We start from the raw sequence: 23623 nt of genomic DNA on the forward strand, positions 1-23623 counted from the left end.
AAGGCTTCACTTCTCCCGCTCCATCACACCAACACATAGGTAGGGTTTTGAGGTGCGGGTGTGTCGCTGGGATGCGGGGGAGGTGGTACTCCTCTGTCTCCTCGTGGCCACCTGCATCTCAATCACACATTACAGCTTAGACATTCTCATTACTTACTGTCACATGACACATACATATAGGGCCTTGGGGGTGGGCACACTGAATGGCATCCGGAGGGCGGTCTGTTCATTCAGCCTTCCCTCTGGTGCCAGTGCCCACTTCTCAATTTTAAGTTGCACATAGACATTGAGGGCTCTAGGGAGGGGACGAGCTGACACAAGCTTGTGGAGGGTGCCCCTCCCCTGTTTTAAAGCACCCCTGTTTTAAAGCACCTTAGAACAACACACACCAACACTACATTTGAGCGGGTGAGGTGAAGCATGGGGTCTTTTTTTTCTTTTTCTTTTTCTCACACCCCTGTTCTCTGTTCTCTGTCCGGGGCCGGGGGCTGTGAGGATGAGCTGGCCGCCCGGTCGGGGTCTGGGCTGGTGGTCTTCTCTGCTGCTGCGGGGACCGGGGTGGTCTTCCTGTCCCCACGCCAGAGCGAAGGGGGTTCAGCTCCGGGATCGGGCGCTGATTACCCCTCTGGGGGTGGTGGTGCCTGGATCTAGGAGTATAGAGTGCATATAGGGAGTGTGAGTGTGGGTACCATGTCCATTTTTGTGTGTCTACATGTGGGGCGAGGGTGAGAATATTCGTTGCGTGCATGAGGGTGGGAACGTATGCTTGTGTATATGTGTGCTTGTTCGTCTACGTCTATGTGTCAGGTCGGGCCTTAGACTCCACCTCACTCATTATCTCAGTCGACCCCCACCCCACCACCATGCCCTGCCGGTGGAGGATGCCGCCGGTGCGTTGGTGGTTTCTCGCGCCGGGGCAGGATGCTCGGGTGAGCGCTGGCCCACTCTCGGCGGTCGCTTGGCGGGGCCTGGCCCTACTGGCCTTGCTGGGCCCCGGTTGGGGGGTGGGGGGCCCTTGGATCTCCGGGCCCAGGGCTCGGTCTGCCCTGGTGTGGTCGGCTGCCGGCGGAGCCTGCGGGCTTGCCGCCACGGCACCCTGGGGTGTCTATACTGTGGCTGTCGGATGTCCCACCTTCGGGCTCTCCTCTGCCCTTTTCTGGGTGGGGGCCGCAGTTGTCCCTGCGGTGGTTCCCCTGGGGGTCCCGTGCCCTGGGGGGCCTCCGGATGTTTGGGGCCTGGGTCTCTTCCATGCCTGCTTCATGCCTTGCGGGATGGGGCTGTTGTTCCCCACACACACACTATTAAACATTTACATGGAGGAACCTTATGAACACAAGCGCGCTCACACACACAGGTGTACACTCAAGCATTCACATTGGTGTAAAAACGGGTGCTCACAGACACACATTGTTCTGATCTGCTGTTGCTTCAAAACTTATTTTGTAATATTAGTTATGCGTGTTGCTCAATAACATTTAACATTTAGAATTTATTGTGATTCATACAGATGTTGGTTGTTGCTGCAGTTTCTCTGATGTTGTGTCTTCTGTTGTGTCTTCTGTTGTTTTCTCTTTTTGTCAGCAGGTATCGAAGCAAATTGTCTGTTTTTTTTTTTTTTTTTCCTCTCTCTCTCTATCCCCCATTCTCTTTTTTTTCTCTCTCTCTCCCCCTTCTCTGTTGACTTTATCCACAATTTTTTTTTTTTGTTTGTTTTGTTTTCTAATTCCTTTTTTTTTTTATTATTATTATTATTATTTTTATTATTATCATTATAATTATTATTATTATTATTTTGTATTATTATTATTATTATTATTATTTATTTTTTTTTTCTTTCTCTCTCTTGTTTTCTCTGTCCCCTGGTCTTGTCGGTCATAGTATGGTTAAATAAAAGGGTATATAAAATTTAATTAATTAATTAATTAAAAAAATAAATAAATAAATATATTAAAAAAAATATATAAAAAAAAAAAAAAAAAGGCTGTGAATGATGATAGCATAGCTACACATACGTACTGTCATGTGTTATCTGTGTTACTGACAGGCCGAAAAAAAAAAAAAAAAAAAAAAAGGAATAATTTACTTCGGTCCGTTGAATTATTAGAAAAATAATGGTGGGGTGTGCATTATTTTTCTAATAATTCAACGGACCGAAGTCAATTATTCCACTTATACTATAATATCTTTCAAAGCATTCGTCCGGTTTTTCTACTTAAATCGCTATTGTGAGGAGGATTATTTCTTCCGCATCTAATCCAACGCATCAGTTGCTAATTCCAACAAGTAATTTTAAACCGTAACGAAGGCTAAAATAAATAAATAAATAAAAATACACGCAGAATAAATAAATCAGCAACATTAGTCTGTGAGGGAGAGCGAGTAGGAGAGATGTACATAATAAAACGCAATTTTGTGGCAAAAACATGCATATGATCTGTCGTTTTTATCCTTTTGTTTGGCCAGTGTCGTTGTGGGTTTTGGTTCTTTTGCTGTTTTAGGCTGTAAGGATCTTTGAAATAACGCAAATCATTTGGCGAAGTGATATGGGACATGTAATGCGGTGACCTGGAACTACTTCAGTGTGCATTTCCCTGAAAATAATTGCACACCTTAGAACGTTCGTCAGCCAATCGGATTCAAGCATTCAACGGCCCCGTAGTATAAATTATTTTATAAATATATTTATACATAGTATATACATATACACATACATATATCATGTAAACAAAAACTTTTCTTTTGGATGCGATTAATCGTTTGACAGCACTAATATATATATATATATATATAATAGTTAGCAATGCTTTTTTGAACATGAAACCTCAAAAATGAGCAAAAGGTATCTGTTTTTAATCACTCTTGACAGGCTTTTCATACTGTAATCACACTCACCACTGTAAACTAACCAGCATCGGTGTCAGAAACAGTGAAGAGGATCAGGATGCAGGGTCATGCTGCTCTTGTTTTCAGGGATCATGGTTTCGTTCACAGGTCTTAGTTCAGCGCTGGATAATGAGTGGACAGTTGAAGGATCGGTTTCATTTGCCCTGAATGTAAAACAATCTTGGTCCGTCCAAGTAAACAGGCCTTGACACATATCTTCATACCAGGCATATAGCTTCCTCTTCAATTGACCTTTGACCCCCACCATTTAATCAAATTAAATATTGATAGGAAATTAAGTTTTAGTGTTTTACAATGTTACAATCTTTTAATAAAAATCTTCATATTTAATCTTCTTATTTATTTTCTAGCTAATGGCCATCTATATCATACTAAGGAAAGGAGTAAATGGTAAGGAAAGAAGCAGAAATGTTAGTTTCACAACAGCTGAACGTGCTATAAATCAAGTCAATTTTAAGGAGAGGAAAGTTGGTTAAAAGTCAATGAGAAATGGCAAGGGACAGGAGGAGACTTGATTAGTCAAATATTCCAAAGCCATCCTCAGCAGCGGTGTCTGAATTCAATACAACTGGCCCACAGACACGTAACCATAGCAACAAGAAGATCTGAATGTTGAAGAATTGTAGCCTCATTTTGCCAAAATCTTTCCTCGGTCTCATTCAACTTTTCACCTAGAAAATGAGCAGGCAAAATGAGCACAAAAAAAGCATTGTGTGCTTTCCATCCTCTCTCATCTCCATCTAAGGGGATGTTTGTGCAATCTATACCTCTCTGTCGCTTGCTTTCATCTGTCGTCTGTTAAATTCATGACCCTGAGTAAAACTCCGATGTCACTGTTGCTAAGTCATGGATATCTCCCAACCACAGCATTAAGCTCAATTTTAAAAGCTTTCATTGAGACAAAAACCTCCTCCGGCATCAACCTAAAAAACTCAATTCTATGTGCAGCAGAAGCAAAATGAGATTATATAAAGGCACTACATTTGCTCTATTGTTTGTTTTGCACTTTGAGAGCTTACAAGGCTTTCCAGGTCAAAGGAAAAAGAGGAATGATACAGCACGTCACTGGCTGCACCTGCAGGAACTTACTGTTATTTTCACGAGATGGTGGCAGAAAGCAGGACAGCTTCATCTAGTTACAATATGGCCTAGATGTGACTAGTTTTCTTGTTCAGAGACAAATTTAATAATTATTTGAGCACTAAAAAGTGTAGTTAATTAAGTATATTCAGTGTTGGAAAGGTTACTTTGGAAATGTAATAGGTTGCAGATTACAAGTTATTACCGTATTTTAAATGTAATAAATAGTGTAATTAGTGTTGAGTCCTACTGGTTAAACTTCAAAATCCTCCTTCACTTGAATTAAGATTATAAAAATGTAATTTTATGGAACAGGCACCACAAAAATCAGACTTTAGCACCACTGTGTTGAGATCATTCGGAGGTTATATACTAATTTAAAATCATAACAATAGATAGTTGAAATCAAATCATTGCATAGCTATGACAGGAAACACTGGCATCTAACAATGCCTTGGGGACATACATATTAACAAAAATGTAAATCTTAAAAAAAATAAAGCATATACATACCTAAATAGGAACTAAAACAGTTATCAAATAAGCATGAAAACTCCTGAAACATCTGTGTCTCATATTTTAGAGCAGTCAATGCAATTTGGGAAAATATCAATTCAAATTGTGTGTGTGAGAAAATATTTAGTTGTAACCCCCTTTGTAATTGTTAGCATTTTCATAAGTAACTGTAACAGATACATTTATTTTGTAATTAAATTACGTAACTCCATTACATGTAACTTGTTACTCCCCAACACTGAATATAATATAATAATGTATTTAAAGAGTGCTACTCACTTGGGATCAGGTACAATATGTGTGGAAAAAAAAGATTAAAGCATAATAATTGATCTTTTTAAACACTTTGGCATCAATGTTTATTTAGTCATAAAATAAAAAAAGGAAAGAATGTTACGAGACAAAATCGACAAAATGAAGGACAAAAATTTCCCTTTTAATTTAGCCTTTAAAATACCTTGATTGAGTACTTGATATATATAGTATATAATTGCGACCCATCTGTAACTACAGCAAGCGTATTAAGAGCATGACATTTATGAAGTCGTCGATAACCAAACCTGTGTTATGATTTTTATAATAAAACCAAATTGACTGGTGTTTTGAAACTTTTAGATGAAAAACGTACAGTATGTCACAATGTATGCTCATTTTATGTTAATTCTTTGGTGATGTGCCATTATGATTTACTGAATGAAAAATGGCTTACAGTATGGCTCACTGGGATTGTGTGCAATATGTAATCTGTACTTTAAAGTGCAAGTAGCTAAACCTTACTAAAACTGAGCAAGTTTCATGTACACAATACCAAAAATAACTGTAAATGTAGAAAATACTAATTAACTCGCACATTTCCATAAAAAGACCATTGTTGCTATTTGATGTCAAAATATAATGCTGATCACTTTTGAATACGGGGCATGAGACACTGCATTTTCAGGAACAGTTTTAGTCTTAAGGCTCAATTCGATCATTGGTGTTCAAGTATAAAAAAACACGATGCTCCATTCAAGCATCACGGATGAAGGTTGTGAGATGTGAGATGGCTCTAGCAGCCTCACCCTAGTCACACAGGGGCCTAATTCAGGGTTCTTTTGTCATGGAAATAAGGGTTTCACCTCTTTATCCAATCCCTTGATTTCCACTGTGTGGTGCATTATGGGTAATTCGTAATCTCCATTCTGTCCAATAAGTCCCCTCAGTCCTCTGCCTCCTCTTCATCTGTCCTTTTGGATTTGAGCCGCTGGAAACAGTGGATAGTGGAGGCCAGAAAGAAACTAGCAATAATGGCTACCACCGAAATACAAATTCCAGAAAAAATGACTATGAGATAATCAGTGAGAGTCAGCAATCCCCGACACTCCCGGAAACTGTCCTCAGAAAGCACACTGAGAGACACCTGCCGCCCGTCCCCTGGAAGAGAGCACTCCATACCATCTAACCCTGGAACAGCGAAAGACAGAGAAGGGAACAATTATTATTGAACATATACAATCTCAGAAAAGACCTTGTGGTGTATCTAGTTTAGATTTTTCTTAACTTTACTTTTTGTGTTTTTGGACTAAAAGATAAAGTATATTTTCAAAGCAAATTGAACATTTATGTAAAAAAATTAAGAATTACTTAAAAATATTATTTCACATTATCTGACCTCTTTATTTGAATGCCTTGATTAAAAAAGGGCACATTGAATCTTTTGGTGACGAGTCCATGGAACATTCAGTTTAGTCTCTCATGACTAGTGTTCAGTTACTGGACTTGTATGAGTTTCCAAACCAGCTCACATGTCAGGTCACTAATGTCACAAGCATCCTCAGCAGCACAATATCATGAACAAAGCACCCACTTTCTGCAAAATTTCAGCATATTGCACATCATATGATGATACAACGGTAAACCAATATGCACAAAAATAGTATATATACTATAGTATAATAAAGTATATATACTGAATTATGATACAGATATTTCAGGTAGGCTACATGGCACAATTCAATAAAGCAATAAAGTGTATACATAAAATAGCTTGTGGTCAGTACGATTTTTTAAAAATATTCAGAGAGGATTTAGTAAATTGATCAAAGGTGACAGTAAAGTAGGGGTGTGCGATATGACGATTTTTGATCGTGGACGATAAAAATGTCTCCATGATCTGCTTTTGAAGAAATATGGTAGTATCGTGCTACAGCACACATTATGTCAAATACAGTTCTGGTGCCTCTGTCTCTATATTCTATACAACACGACATACAGCGATATAGTTACTCTGACAGGACACTGCACTTATTCACGATCGCAAAAGTACATTATTTGCACACACGCCTTGCTGGTTAAGTGTTTAATTCGCGCGCTGGTCTGACGTAGGTTTTTTCTGAGCGCATACACCTGAAGCACGCGCACTAAAAAGCCTGTCTAACACTTTACTCACTCACATGTTGTTCCAAACCTCTATTAATTTCGTGAGCTGAACCCAAAATAAGATATTTTGAAGAATGAGGGTAACCAAACAGTTGCTGGTCCACATTGAATTTGATAGGAAAGAAAAATCCTATGGAAGTCACTGAGGACCAGCAACTGTTTGGTTTTCCACCTTCTTCAAAATAGCATTTATGTTCAGCAGAAGAAAGAAACTCATTCAGGTTTAAAACAACTTTTGAGTAAATGATGGTACAAAAATAAAACATTATGACAGAATTGACAGACAGATGACAGAATATTTATTTTTGGGGGAACTATTCATTTAACGTTAACAAAACGCAAAGAGAAAAATCACTCACTAATCTTGACTGAAAAACTTTAATACAGTTGCTTTAGGAATCAGTCTATCTAGTGTTTTATTTTTATATTTGTTCATTCAATTTCATTGAATTCTCCTGCTAAATACACCTATTGTACCTGAAAATAAAGCACTGTTTGTTTTATTTGTATATTGTGTGTATTTGTAATGTGTATCTTTGTTCTTATTTTTTAATAAGAAAGATAAAATAATGACAAAGACTTTTTATCTTCGCCCACTTTGTCCTAAATATCTGCCATGTCTTTTTTTTTTGTTACCTTGAAAGGCTTTGTCTTTATAGTTTGGCTGTAATGCTTGTAAACTTGTAAAACCAACATGACAAAGAATCGTGATAAAATCGTGATATTTCAAAAAATAAAAAAAAATCATGATATGATATTTTTTCCATATCGCCCACCCCTACAGTAAAGATATTTATAATGTTACAAAAGATTTTGATTCTAAATAAATGTTGTTCTTTCAAACTTTCTGTTCATCAAAGAAACCTGAAAAAAGTATCATGGTTTCCACAAAAAAAACAAACAAAGGAAAAAACCCCCCAGATGATTAGAAATGTTTCTTAAGCAGCAATTCAGCATATTAGAATGATTTCTGAAGGATCAGGTAATGCTAAAGATTAATGACTGCTGAAAATTCACAGGAATAAGTAACATTTTGTAATATATTAAAAGAGAACAGTTATTTGAATGTAATATTAGGTTTTGCAGTATTTTGATCAAATAAATACATACTTTGTGAGCAAAAACTAAAAATTGCTAATGGAAAGTTCATCTGTTTTTTTTTTTTTTAATTCATTTTTTATTTCCCTCTTCAGTTTATACTTCCCATTTAATTTCTTTTTGTTCAGCTCTTTAAAGGCCATTTGATGGTCACATATCCAGACAGCGTATCGCTTCAAAGGATAATAAATGAGCAAACAGACTTCATTAACACACACTCAAAACTCAAGGCTATATACTCCATTTAAACATGTGCACTAGCACTCAGTGCCACTATAGTCAAGTGCCTTTCTGATAGCTGAGCTACACCTAGAATGAGCTTGTTTTCCAAATTCATGCTTGATTTGCACTGGAAAACAAAGTGCTTATGAGACTGACACATCTGTTTGAGATCAGGTTTAAAAAAGGCATCTATAAGAATTATTATTAAATAAAATGTTACAGAAATAAATAAACATATTATAATAATCAGTATACAGAAATATGCCCTACTATAGAATAGTGGTATTATTACTTGGAAATTTTTGTATCTAGCAATAACACTGCAGCTATGACTCAAAAAACTCCTGTTACATAACAGAAAGATGAGACGCGAGATGGGATGCTTTCCAATTTAGTTTTTCTTTTTTTCCCTCTCTTTCTGTGAAAAATTTGTGAAATATTCCTTGTTGGTGTGTATTTCGATTTTCACAGAGGGAGGTTTAACCTCCTTTCAGCCGTGTGATCAGTGGACACCAGATGACAGATTTGAAGTGGAACAACGCCTACGTAATACAGCCACGCTGACAGACAGACACAACAGAGCGGCAGAGCTCCGCTGCCCCATCTCTCCTCTAATTGCATTCACGCTCAAAACCCCTTGTGATTCTGTGTAGCCGTTTGCGCTTTGGAAGAGAGAAACTGGAATGTAAAATAATAAGAAATGGCATTCTCATCAATATAAACCCTCTGTGTCATAACACAATGCCACCATGTTTGTTCATGTCATTGGCCAAAGTCAGTTGACATCATCATCAAATGTGTGAGGCAGTAAGTGCGGATGAGTCACTCCATCCAGAAGGGGTTTTCCACATGCAGGGGATTCAGTGACCTCAGCCTCCTTTGTTGGGTCTGTCACGTGGCCGTTTGCCTAGCTCTGCGAGCTCATCTAATGTTTTATCACGCCAGAGCTTCAGTGTTTTACACTGGAGATCCCCCAGAGCGAAAATCACAAAATCCCCAACACACGCGCACATGCTTTTACCCATTTAGAAAATTCTCATAGCGGCCACAAGCTCAGTCAGCCGACTAGTGTCGTCTAGCCTGCTGTCACCACATATGTGTAACACGAGGAAGACACTGCCATGTTCTTATGTTTGCATCAGTGAAATGAATCAAAGCTGTGCTTTTGGTGTAATACAGATCAGATGAATATATGAATCCAATTATCATTAGGTCTTTCTATTCAGATTACGCTGATTTCATTCAATACATTTGATGTGCTCAAAATCCCATAGACCTGAAAAAATCCATCCTGTTTTTTTGTGCTACAGTTAAAGAATGCATGCATTAATCTTGTGGTAAATTGTTGCCATAATTGTGATATATTATGACACGGTAACCTCTCGGGCTCTGTCTTTGACCTTTGAGGGTTGTTTAAAGAGTTGTGTGTGTGCCTGTCACATATATGTATGTCATTTCACATGCTTTGCTCACATACTCAACAGTGTATTTGGTGGAAATCGTGGTTGTTGCCCCTGAAAGACTGAATATCCAATTACCAGGCAACTGAAAGTGTGCCAGAAGTGTGCTATCATCAGTATCACATTCAATGTTGGGTTGAATAATGGATGTAACGTGTACATCCATACCCAAGTGCCAGAATTACAATGCTGTAAGGGAGTTCAAACAAGTGGCCCCTGGACTATCTGAATTAAAGACTACATTATGTTGGAGTTTTTCATATAATATTTCAAAAATTGTGTGTCATTTTTGTTTCTTGAGTTACAATTCAAACTATCTAAATTCCAGCATTTATAGCATTATGTAGCTATGTAACACCACAGTTTAATTGCCAGGAAATGAATGATAAAATACATACATTGAATAATATGTGAATTTTGGTAGACATGACCACCAAATATAAAATGTAAATAAATACTAAATATCTGGAATGTCCCAAATATCTTGACATATTCTAAACTATATGGACTCCTTTGATTCTACCCTGTATTTGTTCATCAATACAGAATGTTATTACATTGAATTTAAATGTTGCAATAAAAAGATTACTTGTAGAGAATTGTGTATATATTCTTTGACCACAATGAAACAATGCCTCAACATGCAATATTTGCCCATAACATTTAGAGTTTTGCCTAAATGTCATGTCCCCCTTGGTTAAACCGACATATACTTAGTAAAGACACAGTAACAATATAACAGCTAAAGTACCTGCTTGGAAGTAAAGAAGTGTTACTTTGTCCATAATAAGGTTCATATTGTTATTTTCTTTCATTTTAGCTTTTTAACCAATATATCATATATAATTATCTTCAAGATTTAATAGTAAACTCAATTTATATCTTGCTAATAATCTGCAAATTACACAGAAGAAGTGACGTTCATAAAACAACTGTGCAAGGTCTATAGGCTGCAAACATTTGTGAATGGGTGAAAGGGTGTTGTTTACAAATGCAACTGACCTTCTTTGTCTCTGTTAACAAAGGAACAAACATCCTGTTCATGTTAAATTAATGGGTACAGTTAATAGTATTACTCTGGAAATGGACTATAATTAAATGATGATGTGATTTAGAAGTTACTAATAGAAAATGCAATACAGTCAGATATGATCTCAGTCTCATAAGCTACAAAATAGTCAAATAAACGTCAAATGTCTGAGGATTAAGCAAATCTTTCCCTTAATATGGAGTTTAATCCAATCACAAAGATTCCCACCTATGACGATAAGTAAATTATGTTAAAAATATGTGAATTGAGACTTCAATTCAAAGTATTTGGTTACGTTTCCAAAAGTTAAAATGTTCATTTTAATATGAAATGCTTATATTTTTGTATTAACTCACTTTGGTACCTCACAAACAAAGATAATTTTTTTCAAGGTTTTGTTGTGTAACAAAACCACTACACATGTTTCCAGCACTTGGTTTGTATACATTATATAAATGTGCAACCAAAACCCAAACAAATTTTTTTAGATTGACATGTTCGGAACTTGCAACCTAATGTTACATTAGTCTCTCAAACAGACACAGGGAGAGAAAAGTGACTTGTGCTTCTAAGGGACAGTGAGGATCATGCAGTATACGGTATATTTGATGTAGCTGTGGAGCTCAAATTGACCTTAACCTTGAACTAGTGGTAAGTGACCTAATGACCAATGGATACTGTAATCCAAGGAGTACATTTCCCTCAATTTCGTCCTTTAGTTACCACTCAAATTAACGTCAACAGAGGACAAGACATGAAACAAAATTAGGGAACATGTTGTGTGGCATATGTTTCATGAATTATGCACAAGAATATTTTGCATATTCTAGTGATCACCTACGGTGTGTTGACCTCTTTGTCTTGGTTTGAAAACTTTCTCGTGCATTATTGAGCTAAACACAAGATTCAGTGGAAGCATGTAATATCACAAGTGTTATAATTAGAAATTTTACTTTCGATTGAGAGATTCAAGACATTAATCAATTGAATTACTAGCCCATGATGCTAATGTGACGGCTCAAAATCGTTGTCTCTCAGCTGTAAGCAACCAATGGGTTGTTAAGCATCTCGATCCCAAACAAAATCAGTCCACCCACATGTACGTCCTAGTCAGAAAGTAAATCTAAAGCATCAACACTTCTCACCCTCAGATTTACTGACCCTTTGGGATCTTTCACAGGTGAACCACCACAGACTATGAGGGTTAAAGTGATTCAAAAGGCCTGTTGTGTATGAAAAAAAACATATGACATTATTTCATGCAGATCAGGGAAGCAAGATTTAAGCAGCTTACCAGTTGGGAGCTTATGATGATTCTCCAATAGCCACAGAAAGAGTTTGGCAAAGTCGCAATTGCACAACCAGGGGTTCCCTTCCAGGCGTATCACCCGCAAAGAAGGCAACTGGCTCAACACCCCAATGTCCAGGCCAGAAAGGGCATTCCTCTCCAGCTCGAGCTCTCGTAAGGAGGTGAGGCCCGTAAAGGCGTCTTTGCTGACCATATTCAAATACGGATTGTTACCCAGTCGTAGCTTGATCAGACTACGGGATTCCCCGAAAGTTCCCGGGGGGATCTCAGTCAGGTTGTTGCTTCCCAGGTCCAGGTAGACCAGTCTGGAGGACGTGCTCAGAGTCCCAGGCTCCAGCCTGGTTAGGGAATTATTTCTCAGATCCAGGTACACCAAATCACTGTAAAGAACCAGGAAATCAGAAGGGATCCAGGGAATCCAGTTGCTAGACAGAAGGAGTCTCCGTACATCCAAAGGGATGGAGTCTGGAAGACGGGTGAGTCCTTGACCTGTGCAGTCCACGGTGTGATGGTCTGGACACAAGCATCTGGATGGGCAGTTGTACCCCCAAGTTAACAAGGTAGAGGATAGCAAGGCAAGGAAAGGCTGAAACCAACGAACACATGAGAACATTGTCAAGAGGGTGCGAGGTGAAGGGGAGATTGGGGGGATAAAGAGAGGGAGGTTTGGACAGGGGTAGAGGAGAGGGGATGGGGTAAAGGGTCAGGGGGCGAGATACTAGGAAAGGGGACAGGGGTGCATCTGGAGATGACAGGAGTCAGGGTTGTCGCGAAGGCATCTTTCCTTGTCTCCTAGATTGCAATCTACAAAGGCTCGAGCAACAGCAAGCAGCTACAAAGACACGGAGCTGTTTTCCACGAGATCATGTAGCAGGCAGTGTGGGTCGTGTGGCAGCCCGCTGCCTCTGAGCATGAAAGGGGAGGGGAGACGGCGATCGAGAGAATGTGGGGAAGAGAGAGAGCGTGCAATGCAAGGGATTAGCAGAGAGGTAAACAGAGACGAGTGAACCAGAGACTGGGGACATGGAGAGGGGAGGAGAGTGTGACGACTGAAGGGGAGGTGTAGCCCACTTGGTTTACCCACAGTCGAAAGGGAATTCTGATTCTTTAATTCAAATGTACACTACGTGTTGCTCTGTATCTTGGTCCATACGCTTCTGCTCTTGATTGCGTGCCAGCTGAACTGTGGTGCCCATAGCACATTTGACCCAAGGCTGTGGTTGAAAGTCTAATTCCATCCTGGATAAACGGCTAATGACTTGTCGGCAACACATTTGGCTTCTTTTCTGTTGTCCTCCGATTCAGTTGGCATAGTGCATAATTTTATATTCTGGCTCCATTGCCATGGTGATGGATGTGACGATTAACATGGGGCTGTGTGCATACAGATTACTGCCCTGAAAGTGAGAGATGGTGACTGTGAATAACTGTGAACCTCAGTGAAGATGATCATTGCATGCTACAAATCAAAAATTGCATGCAAAACCTTCCGACCTGGTCACAGCTGCACAACTCAGTCACACTTGTTTACGTCCTGAACGTAATGGCTATCCTGAAAATCGCAACGTTTTCAAAAAAGACCACATTTTATACGAATTGAGAGGAATACAAAAAGATTTTGACAGTACCTCTTCTCCAGTGCGCTCATGAAAGCGGTCATTACTCATCGCTTTTCCAGCTGTTGTTGTTTATTTTTGTCGCTCTGTGTTCTGAATTCATGTTTACTCCTGTGCTGCTGTAAATCTCCAGGCAAATAGAATACATGCTGTGACCACAGACAGCTTTCCTCTTACATCACACGCACTGGAGAATAGCATGGCACAGCCCAGTGGAATTACACAATACTCCCATAGGTCATATTGTAACCTTGACCTTTCTGGCCATCATCAGGGGGGGAAAAAAGACTTGCCTTTGACCTTTTTCATATGGCACATCTTTGAAAAATATCAGCTTGAAATGTTACTTCCTCCGGTGTCCCTGTAAAAGAAACAAATGTCAGGTTCATTAGTGCAAAGGAGGGTAGGTACAGGATATCTTCTCAGTAGGGCATTTGGCAGTGTCAGGAAAGCCGTGCAGATTTTCCATTCACAATTAAAGCCTGGCAGATGAATAAATGATAAATATCATGAGCAACATACTGTGACACAGTTGGGCTGAGAATGGGACACAAACAAAAGGTAATGCTACATACTGCAATTTGAAAATGTGGCTTGCGTGCAAGACAATAAAATGCCAACACTGTCTCTCAACCAATTTGTACGTATTTTACAAGGTGGCTAATTCGTACAAACTTGTATGACCTCTCATGCGATTTTTGTACGATTTGTCTAAACCCCATAGGGGCGGGGCTAGGGCTAGATAATTAGTATGAATTAATATGAATTGGGGAACTCATAAAATACGGTGACACACTTTCCTTCCAGGTGCATTCTGTGCCCTCACTCCGGATGATCCTCGTCAACATACCCAAGAGCAAGATACTGTCACCCTACTGAACCTAAGCCATGTTGAGACAACTGGCCACAAAATAAATGATGGAAAAAAGCACCGATAGTCACAAAATATGAATGTCTCGAAAACTAGGACACCCACTTGAATGCACAGCATCGAAGTCCTTACTATGAGGGATCAACGAAACGAAGTCATTAAAGCACTTTCAATCACAACAGCACTGACAAATTCAATTTATGTAGATATAAGTGCACCATGGTATATGTAGAATTACACAGGCACATATTTAGTAGGATTTATATTTCATTGTACTTTTGGTGTGGTTTGTTGTGGTGGCTAATTCCACTGGGATTAAATAAACACCATTGTCCACTGCAGCCAATGAAGTGATACTACAGTTATCAGATGGGCATGACACAGTTTGATTGTGTTTCAAAGATTAGCCATTGATGCGACTTTACTTGACCCCTATTTGTCAAGACCATGAGTGCAAAACTAGTGTCCAGCAAGCTACCTAAAACATTTAGCACCACCAAATTAGTTGAAAAATGTTTCCAGAACACTCCCCATGTCTGCCATTTGTGGGATAGTCACAAATCACCTGCAAAATGGAATTAATGAATGAAAATTTAGAAGGAACTGATGGAACTGGCAAAAAACAGATGGTCTGAATTCAGGCTCCACACAGAAGCACCCAGATCACAGCACAAGGTTTTCTAATCTTTCTAATACTACAGCTTGAGAAGCTTATTCCTATCTCTCTTTTTCTCACACTCACATACACAGAGTATTGACAGCTCGGGAATTTGTTTGCTATCTGGGTGACAGTAGAGGATGCCATCAAAACAAGACTGGCTTAATAGATGGCAGGTGGTGTAAGTCTTTAGTTCAGCTGGCAGAGCAGGTCAAATGCCGATGGCTTTTGAGGGATGAGTTTACACGCCTGCAGAAAACACTTTCCAAATGAACTACAGGAGAATAAAAGGAATAGGGAAAAAAACATAGCAAATTAGTGGCATTTCAAAAAAGCTGAAATGATCTGGGAGCAGATCAAGTATGGGTAATATCTGCAAAATATTGAGAGGCCTGTGACAAACTTGTTTAAAGATAACACAGCAGCATGCCATAGCAGAAGCACATTAATCCAAGATGAACATGGAAACATTACTTTGGACAAAAAAAGTCATCTAACAAAGTTAAAAAATAAATACAAAAACATTAATCATAGAAAGCATAAAGTCAAGCATTCAGAAATAATGGGTTCTGTTTAAAAAAAATACTAATAACATTTAGATATAACTTTTTCACATTTTGTGGTTTCTCCAGTAGTGGTGCTGCTAGATATGCTTCTTATAAGCATGTTAACAGACCCCATTTTGCAGCCTACAACTCCCCCTGGTGGTCTGGAGCAATAAAACAACACACAATAAACCATTCAGACTTTAGAATCATTCTGTAAAAAATAAAATACTTATCACAAGACCCATGACACTGACCCTTGCTCCATATTTTATTGAAGAAAAACATAACGGGCCACAAATGTTCTTTCATAGAAAATAAACCAATAGCAATACTACAAATTATTTAACTGTAACAGCATCCACAGGGTTACAGTAAATGTACATTTATACAAAATCCAGAGCCTCCAGCTGCACTCACAGTGGTCATGGTGGACAGTACAGTGTGTGTGTATGATGGGTCAATACCGATGAAAGTGAGTGCATACTATTGTGTGTACATGGCCTAATCCACAGTAATGCGTTTACTACAAAGAAATGGATCTTTTATCGAATAGAGTGAAACTTGCCACATTATAATTAAAAATGGTTAAAAAAAAAGGTGTTTTCTAATATATTAACATATGTACATTCTTTTCATACAACCTTATGTTCTGTCATTATGGTAATGACATATTTAAAAAAAAAAAAAAATGTAATCACAATGACAGTCCACTGAGCCTGAAATTATTATTATTTTTTTTATTCCCTTTATAAAAGTTAATTCCTGGTGCTTTCGTGAATTGTTAAAGTTTCAATTAAAAGGGAAAGAAGAAATGGTTTTGCAATAATAAATGATGTTGCTAACAAAACATTGCACTTTCAGTTTACATTTTACTATAGAAATTTGCCCAACACTATGAAAAAAATATGCAGTTTAAATATAAAATGAAAGCATGGAATATAGATATGGGCATATTTAACTAAATATTGCAGAACATAACTATTAACAGTTATGAGTTTGTCAGGCAAAGCTTGTACAAAAGACAAAGCAGCCTGTTTCACATTAAAAGTTAGTATGCCTACGGAGGAAAACAAGCAAAGGTCGGTAAAAGAGGTGTTAGTGCTGAGCGAGAGAGTGAAACAAAAATACGTGAGACTCAGACCTAATAAGTGAACAAGAGTATTTCTATACAAGTGTAAAGTGTTAAGACGTGGAAGACCAGTCAACAAGTTGATAGGAAGCACATTCACTTTAGAGAGACAGTGTCACAGTGTCAAAGTGTCAACTCAACAACTATTTTGGGTTACAAATGTGCCGTGCTCCAGGAAGAGCAACAGACTAGAACTGCTTATTAACCAACACTGTATATACTGAAAACAACAAACAAGCAAGCATGTATTTTGCAAAGTACTTTACAATAATTATGAATATGTCATGAAGTTTAATGCATCAAAGATCTAAAAAGAAATGTATGGTCCTTTGCCACACCACTATAATTCAGATAAACTGCACAAAAATATACAAATAAGAGAGCATACTGATGTTAAAATTCATAATTCATAAAGCATATCCTTCAATAAGTCTTTTCTAATGTGTCTTTAGGTTTCCCTCTTTTAATCTCTTTCTTTAATTTCATAAGCTGCTTTTTGTTTGTGCAGTGCTTCAATTGTGGCAAGAACGTAATACTATTTCATGTGGACAGCAAAACTTCTACAAATAGAGTACAAAATAAGCCCGAAAATGAAGTTGGACAGGCCAAATCCAGATTTCAAGGGGGAGACAAGGACATTTAAAGTGTTCAAATCTAGCTATTTTTATGCTAATCTTATGTTGGATAATAGCTTGTCAAACATCTAATAATTCTTACAACAAAAACATGGGATTAGTGCCTCTAATGCTTAAAAAAAAAAGAAGTAATTGGACAGCAAATTGTACCCTATTTATGAAGTGCCAGCATGTATATATACACACATAATTATATATGTATACATATACATAAATACAAGAAACTGTTAAAATATTGAAAGAAAAATGTGTGTGTGTGTGTGTGGGGCGGGGGGGTAATTTTTATTTTGATGAAAAATGAATACTTAGGGACACTTACTATTGGGATGAAAAATAAACATCAAATTAAATCCGGCATTATATTCTGTCGGCAGGCTCTGTGAGGAAATCAGCACATGAAGTGCTTTCGATATGTGACAAGAACACCAGTGCATGATTATATGGTTAATTAGAAAGTATTGGTGTTAAAAAGTATAAAACAAATAAATAAAACTCATGAAGAAAATAAAAAAATATCACATTACTTTGTACAAAAAAAAAAACAACAACAAAAAAACATACTGAACCAGTACTGGTTGCTTTGCCAACTATTCACAGTTCTATAGTCCTCACATTGACAAATTCTGTCAGCACAAGATCCATCACATGGATCATTCCTCATCATACATGAGCATCACATGTGTAATTGTTTCTCCTTTTTATCTTGCTATTAGTCCATTGTCCATTTCAGATGCACACCAAAACAAATTTTTACATTTTAAATGTTCCTGTCAATACATTTCTGGTGAATATATTTGAGAACCAAATAATTTCAAAGAGTAAAGGGGCTCTATATAATCAAAATCTGATTTAATCTCATTTAATGAGATTGCAGATTTACCCCCCAAAAAACTAACAGCCAACATAATGTGTAAGTGGCTACATTTACATGCATGAACAACCTTTTCAACCCATTTATTCTGCATATGGAATACATTTATACCCAATATAACACTATCATAAAAAGGTGACTGCATTTTATTCTGTGAACTGTGACATATTCTTCTAATGTTTGAATTGTAATGGGTGGACTTTATAAATACTTTTTAATGGACCCAGAAGGTGCTCAGAAATATTTACAGTTGTTGATTTTAGAACTAATAGACTTTAGCAAAATGAGTTACTCGGCAGGTGATTTGCAGGTAATCGATAGTACATTTCATAATGTAACAATAGAGAAAGCTGCTTAGAGCAAGGAATTTACATACAAAAGGCAAAGCGTATATTTAATGAGGCCACCACCTTAAATTAGAAATGTATTTTTAAATGTCTATTAAACAATAGATATACCAACATGAGAGGCTTTTATGTGGTTTATTAGAAATACTGCAAAGTCAGAGATAATACTGGAACATAAACTTGCATGTAAATGCAGCCAGAGTACATTTATGGATAATTTTGGCCATTGCAAAGACTACAGCTTGCCTTCAGTGTGCTGGTGCTGTATCGAGACCATAGCGGTCTTGCTGGGATCTGTTCTTGATCATCCCCAGAGAAAGTGACTACTGCTGGGCTCTGGACGCAGGGCTCGCTGAGGGGGACGTCTTTCTGTGAGAGGGTCCACAGGGGTCTGGTGTGCACAGGCTTGTTCCATCCTCCACTCTTAAGAATCAAACCTCCACTGACTGGATCTGGTTCATTTGGGCTCGCATCATCTGCACACTGTTGAGAATCTTCTTCTGGTGGCCTGCTAGTGTGACTCCCACCCTCAGAATGTCACTGTGACGACAGAAAGAGGGTGTCAGAGAAGCGACTGCATTTGTCTTTGTCACAGTCAAAGGCTGATCTAAGCAGACAAGACTATCAATCAAATTTACAGCAATAGGTTTCTGGTTATAGCATCTGGTTCTGTAACTTAGTAATGAAAAGGATCGATTTGAATCTGCTGAGCTGTATGAAAGATAGCGAAAACATACTCCATAGTCATCTGAGACACGGCTTCAAAGGTAGTGAGGTCTTCATTGGCAAAGTTGTCTTTGTACTGGCCCATTTTGATGGCGTCCAGCCATTCATCCACTGAGCTGAAGCTGGAGAAGTCTGGTGTGCTGCGGTCCAGCAGAGGTAGATGTACGCTGTAAAACACCCACAGAATCAACATCACATATGGGACTTAAATCATGAGTATTCCAAAAATGGATTCTGCTAAATTATTTAAAAAAATCTAACACCACCTGACCCAGTTGAACAAATTAAAAATGACAAACTACATCTGTAACATGCACTCAAATCAGCAATATTGTTCAATATTAATACAATTTAAAATAACAGTTTTCTATTTTATTATATTTTACAAATGTATTCCCGTGAATTTTCAGCAGTCTTTACTCCAGTCTTCAGTGCCACAGAATCCTTCAGAAATCATTCTAATATTCTGATTTGTATAAATTATATATTATATAATTTAATATAAAAATGATGAATTGGTAATTTTCTGTATAAACAATATATCTAAACTGAAAAGTTTTTTGATTAATTAACAAATGATAATACATAAAATATATATATTTTTTTATACTGTGTATTTGTGTATTATATACTATATATTATGTATTATAATATTATGTATAATATTATATTATGTGTATTATGCATTATATATTCTGTATTTGTAATTCAATTTAATATTTAATTTAAAAATTATAAATTGGTCATTTTCTGTATAAACAATATATCTAAACTTATCTATATCTAAACGTTTATATATATATATATATATATATATATATATATATATATATATATATATATATATATATATATATATATATATATATATATATATATATATATATATATATATATATATATATATATATAATGTTAATTATTTTACCAAAATAAGAGGGATTATACCAAATGCATGTTATTGTTTATTTAGTACTGACCTGAATAAGATATTTCACATAAAAGATCCACAAGTGAAAATAATTGAATTTATAAAAATGTTTACATACACTTGATTCTTAATACTGTGTTGTTACCTGAACGATCCAAATCTGTGTTTTTTTTGTTTAGTGATTGTTGTTCATGAGTCCCTTGTTTGTCCTGAACAGTTAAACACATACTAAATTTATAGTGCCCTCTAAAAGTATTGGAACAGTAAAGACAAAATTGCTCTGTTGGCTGTGGAGTCGAGACATTTACAAATATGATTTAAAGATGAATATGAGACAAAACTACAGAATGTCACATTTTATTATTGGGTGATTCAACACATAGATGTTTTACATCTATGTGTTCAGCACTTTTAGAGTTTCATCCCTCTATCTGATGTGAGCATAAGTATTGGAACGGTTGCCTCACAGGTCTTTCTAAATGATCAGCTGTGTCCTGTTGCATTAATTCTTCAGATATTAAAAGCAGGGAATGTGTCGTATCAGTTATATCCATTACTTCTGTATTCTGAATCATGCATTCGATGATGAAACACACAAACCAGGATGAAGATGAGGGAGCTGACTTCGAGAGAAAAGCAAGCAATTTGGATGCTAAAAGAAAAGAGGAAGTCAGTTAGAGCTATAGCAGAAACAAAGGGCATGGAGAAATTAAGAGTTTGGAAACCACCAGCGACACCAGCAACCAACAACGACCTGATCATCTGAGAAAACAACAGTAGTTGATGACAGTCAAATCATAAAAGCAGTGAAAATTAATCCTAAAAGACGTGTCTGTAAAATCACCAACAACTTCCAGAAAGCTGGGGTGATGCTCTGACAATCTACTGTCCTCAGGAGACTTTGACACAGAATTACAGATGCTACACAGCAAGATGCAAACCTCTGACCAGCACCAAAAATAGAAAGGCAAGATTAGAATTTGCAAAAAAGCACAAAGGTGAGCCAGAAGAGTTTGGGAACTGTGTTTATGGACCGATGAGACAAAGATGAACCTTTATCTAAGTGATGGGAAAGCAAAAATGTGGAGAAAAAAAGGGAACTGCAAAAGATCCCATGCATACAGACTCATCTGTAAAGCATGGTGGAGGTGGTGTCATGGCATGGGCATGCATGGCTGCCTCTGGAACAGGCCTCTCAACTTTACTGATGACTTAATGTATGATGACAGTAGCAGAATGAATTTGGAAGAGTACAAAACCATCTTGCCTACCAATATTCAAGAAAATGCCTCCAGATTCATTGGGAAGTGCTTCATATTGCATCAGGACAATGACCCAAAAACACCCTGCCAGTTCAGTCAAGGAGTTTATAAGGGCAAAGAAATGGAAAGTCTTAGATTGCCCAAGTCAATCTCCAGATTTAAATCTGATTGAACATGAATTTCACCAGCTGAAGAGGAGAGTTAACTCCCCAAAACAAGCAACAATTGGAAATGGCTGCATTAAAGGCTGGGAAAAGTATTTCAAAGGATGAGACCAAGAGTCTGGTGATGTCTACGGGTCACAGACTCACTGCTGTGATTGTGCGCAAGGGATCTGTAACTAAATAATAACTTTTAATCTTTTATATCTGCCTTATGTTCAACTGTCTCAATACGTATGCTCACATCAATGAGTGGGATGAACTGTTCTTTTTATTTGGTAAAACATGTGTTGAAACGGCTAATAATAAAATGTGACATTCTGTAGTTTTGTCTCATATTCATCTTTTAAATCATATTTGCAAATGTCTCGACTCCACAGCCAACAGAGCAATTTTGTCTTTACTGTTCCAATACTTTTAGAGGGCACTATAAATTCAGTATGTGTTTATGTATGATATGTATGTGTGTGTGTATATGTTTTTTTAATGATTATACAGTTCAGACTAATGAACTGAATATAATTCAGTGCGCAATACTTGCTGCCCCCGTCTAGTCTGTGTTGACCCAGAATAAAATCTCTTACCCTGAAGAGGGAGGGGTGGTGGCCTTCAGGCTACCAGGATTACGGATCATTTTATCCAGAGTGTTAACAATCTGACTGAATTTCGGACGGTTGTTTCGGTCCTTCTGCCAGCAGTCCAACATTAGTTGGTGCAGTGCATTTGGACAGTCCATAGGTGGAGGTAACCTATAATCCTGTTCAATAGCATTTATTACCTGGATTTATGGGAAGATAAATTACTTATTAAGCATGTTATACCGAATAATACATTAATATAATAATACAATAAACATTTTATGCACTTTCATATGGTGTTTAATGACATTGCTTGTCCACTAGGGGACATTCTTATCCAGCTCTTCATGAAAAAAGCTTGATGAAAACTATCATCTATAATCATCAATATATAAGAATTGATTTCATACATCTTGATTGCTCATGTCCCAGTAAGGTCGCTCTCCATAGGACATGACCTCCCACATTACGATCCCATAGCTCCACACATCACTTGAGGATGTGAACTTCCTGTATTGAATGGCCTCGGGAGCAGTCCATCGTATTGGAATTTTCCCTCCCTGTGTGGACATTGAATTTAGTTAGGAATATTTCATTAGCATGAAGTATTAGGTGCTGCCACACAGCATTAGGCCACATGACCCATTAAACACACACTCACCAGAGCGCTTGTGTATGTAGGATCTGACGTGTCATCTTCCAAAAAGCGAGAAAGCCCAAAATCGGATACTTTGCAGACTAGATTGCTGTTAACCAGGATGTTGCGGGCAGCCAGATCACGATGTACGTAGTTCATGTCACAGAGGTACTTCATGCCAGCTGCAATGCCACGCAGCATGCCAACCAACTGGATGACAGTGAACTGGCCATCATTTTGCTGAGATGTCATACAGAGAATACAGAAATATGAAATATATTAAAATATAATCAAATTATGTGTTTAAGACAGAGGATACACGTTTCTTCTCTGGATTAAGGAAAAAAAACATTTCTAACATTTTAAAATCAGCCTTTCTAACAAAACATATTTGTTCTGTGAGCTTGTGTCACAATCTTGTGGCGAAACATCTGGACTTCAGTCCAGCTGTGCCTCTCGGCAGACACATCTGGGCCCTGCCCAATGGGATCCTGGGTCAGTTAAAAGCAGCACAAGGACAAGTGCCATCACACACTGTGAAATAAAAAGCTTAAATAAATTGATTTTAGGACAAAAAAAAAAAAATCTAAATTTAAAGTTAAAACCCGATGTAGCA

The 23623-nt window shown here is 37.5% G+C and overlaps 2 protein-coding genes across 2 annotated transcripts in view; both read right to left on the reverse strand.

The window, feature by feature from the left end:
* Positions 1 to 4839: 4839 nt before the first annotated feature.
* On the reverse strand, positions 4840 to 13827 carry LOC306860396 (leucine-rich repeat-containing protein 38-like). The gene is made up of 3 exons (XM_079402070.1): positions 13666 to 13827; positions 12023 to 13434; positions 4840 to 5943 (listed from the first exon to the last, which is right to left on the reverse strand). The coding sequence occupies exons 2-3, from the start codon at positions 12648 to 12650 to the stop codon at positions 5699 to 5701; spliced, it is 873 nt and encodes a 290-aa protein (XP_079258196.1). The 5' UTR covers positions 12651 to 13434; positions 13666 to 13827; the 3' UTR covers positions 4840 to 5698.
* A 5316-nt stretch (positions 13828 to 19143) lies between these two features.
* The window catches only part of LOC306860725 (ephrin type-B receptor 2-like), a gene marked incomplete at both ends in the record, with an annotated part of 65281 nt that continues 60801 nt past the window's right edge, over positions 19144 to 23623 (reverse strand). The window contains 5 exons of the mRNA XM_079402567.1: positions 19144 to 19252; positions 19450 to 19605; positions 22377 to 22570; positions 22781 to 22930; positions 23032 to 23247. Of these exons, the coding sequence (XP_079258693.1) occupies positions 19144 to 19252; positions 19450 to 19605; positions 22377 to 22570; positions 22781 to 22930; positions 23032 to 23247 (825 nt within the window). The remainder of the gene's footprint in view (positions 19253 to 19449; positions 19606 to 22376; positions 22571 to 22780; positions 22931 to 23031; positions 23248 to 23623) is intronic.

This window comes from Barbus barbus (genome assembly GCF_936440315.1).
Source record: "Barbus barbus genome assembly, chromosome: 41".
Lineage (NCBI taxonomy): Eukaryota > Metazoa > Chordata > Actinopteri > Cypriniformes > Cyprinidae > Barbus > Barbus barbus.

What these genes read in the sequence shown, in the direction of transcription:
- LOC306860396 (XM_079402070.1), bottom strand. Translation starts at nt 12,650, where the DNA reads ATGTTCTCATGTGTTCGTTGGTTTCAGCCTTTCCTTGCCTTGCTATCC. An exon ending in TCATCATAAGCTCCCAACTG is followed by an intron (nt 5,944 to 12,022) that starts GTAAGCTGCTTA and finishes TCGCTGTTCCAG; the next exon opens with GGTTAGATGGTATGGAGTGC.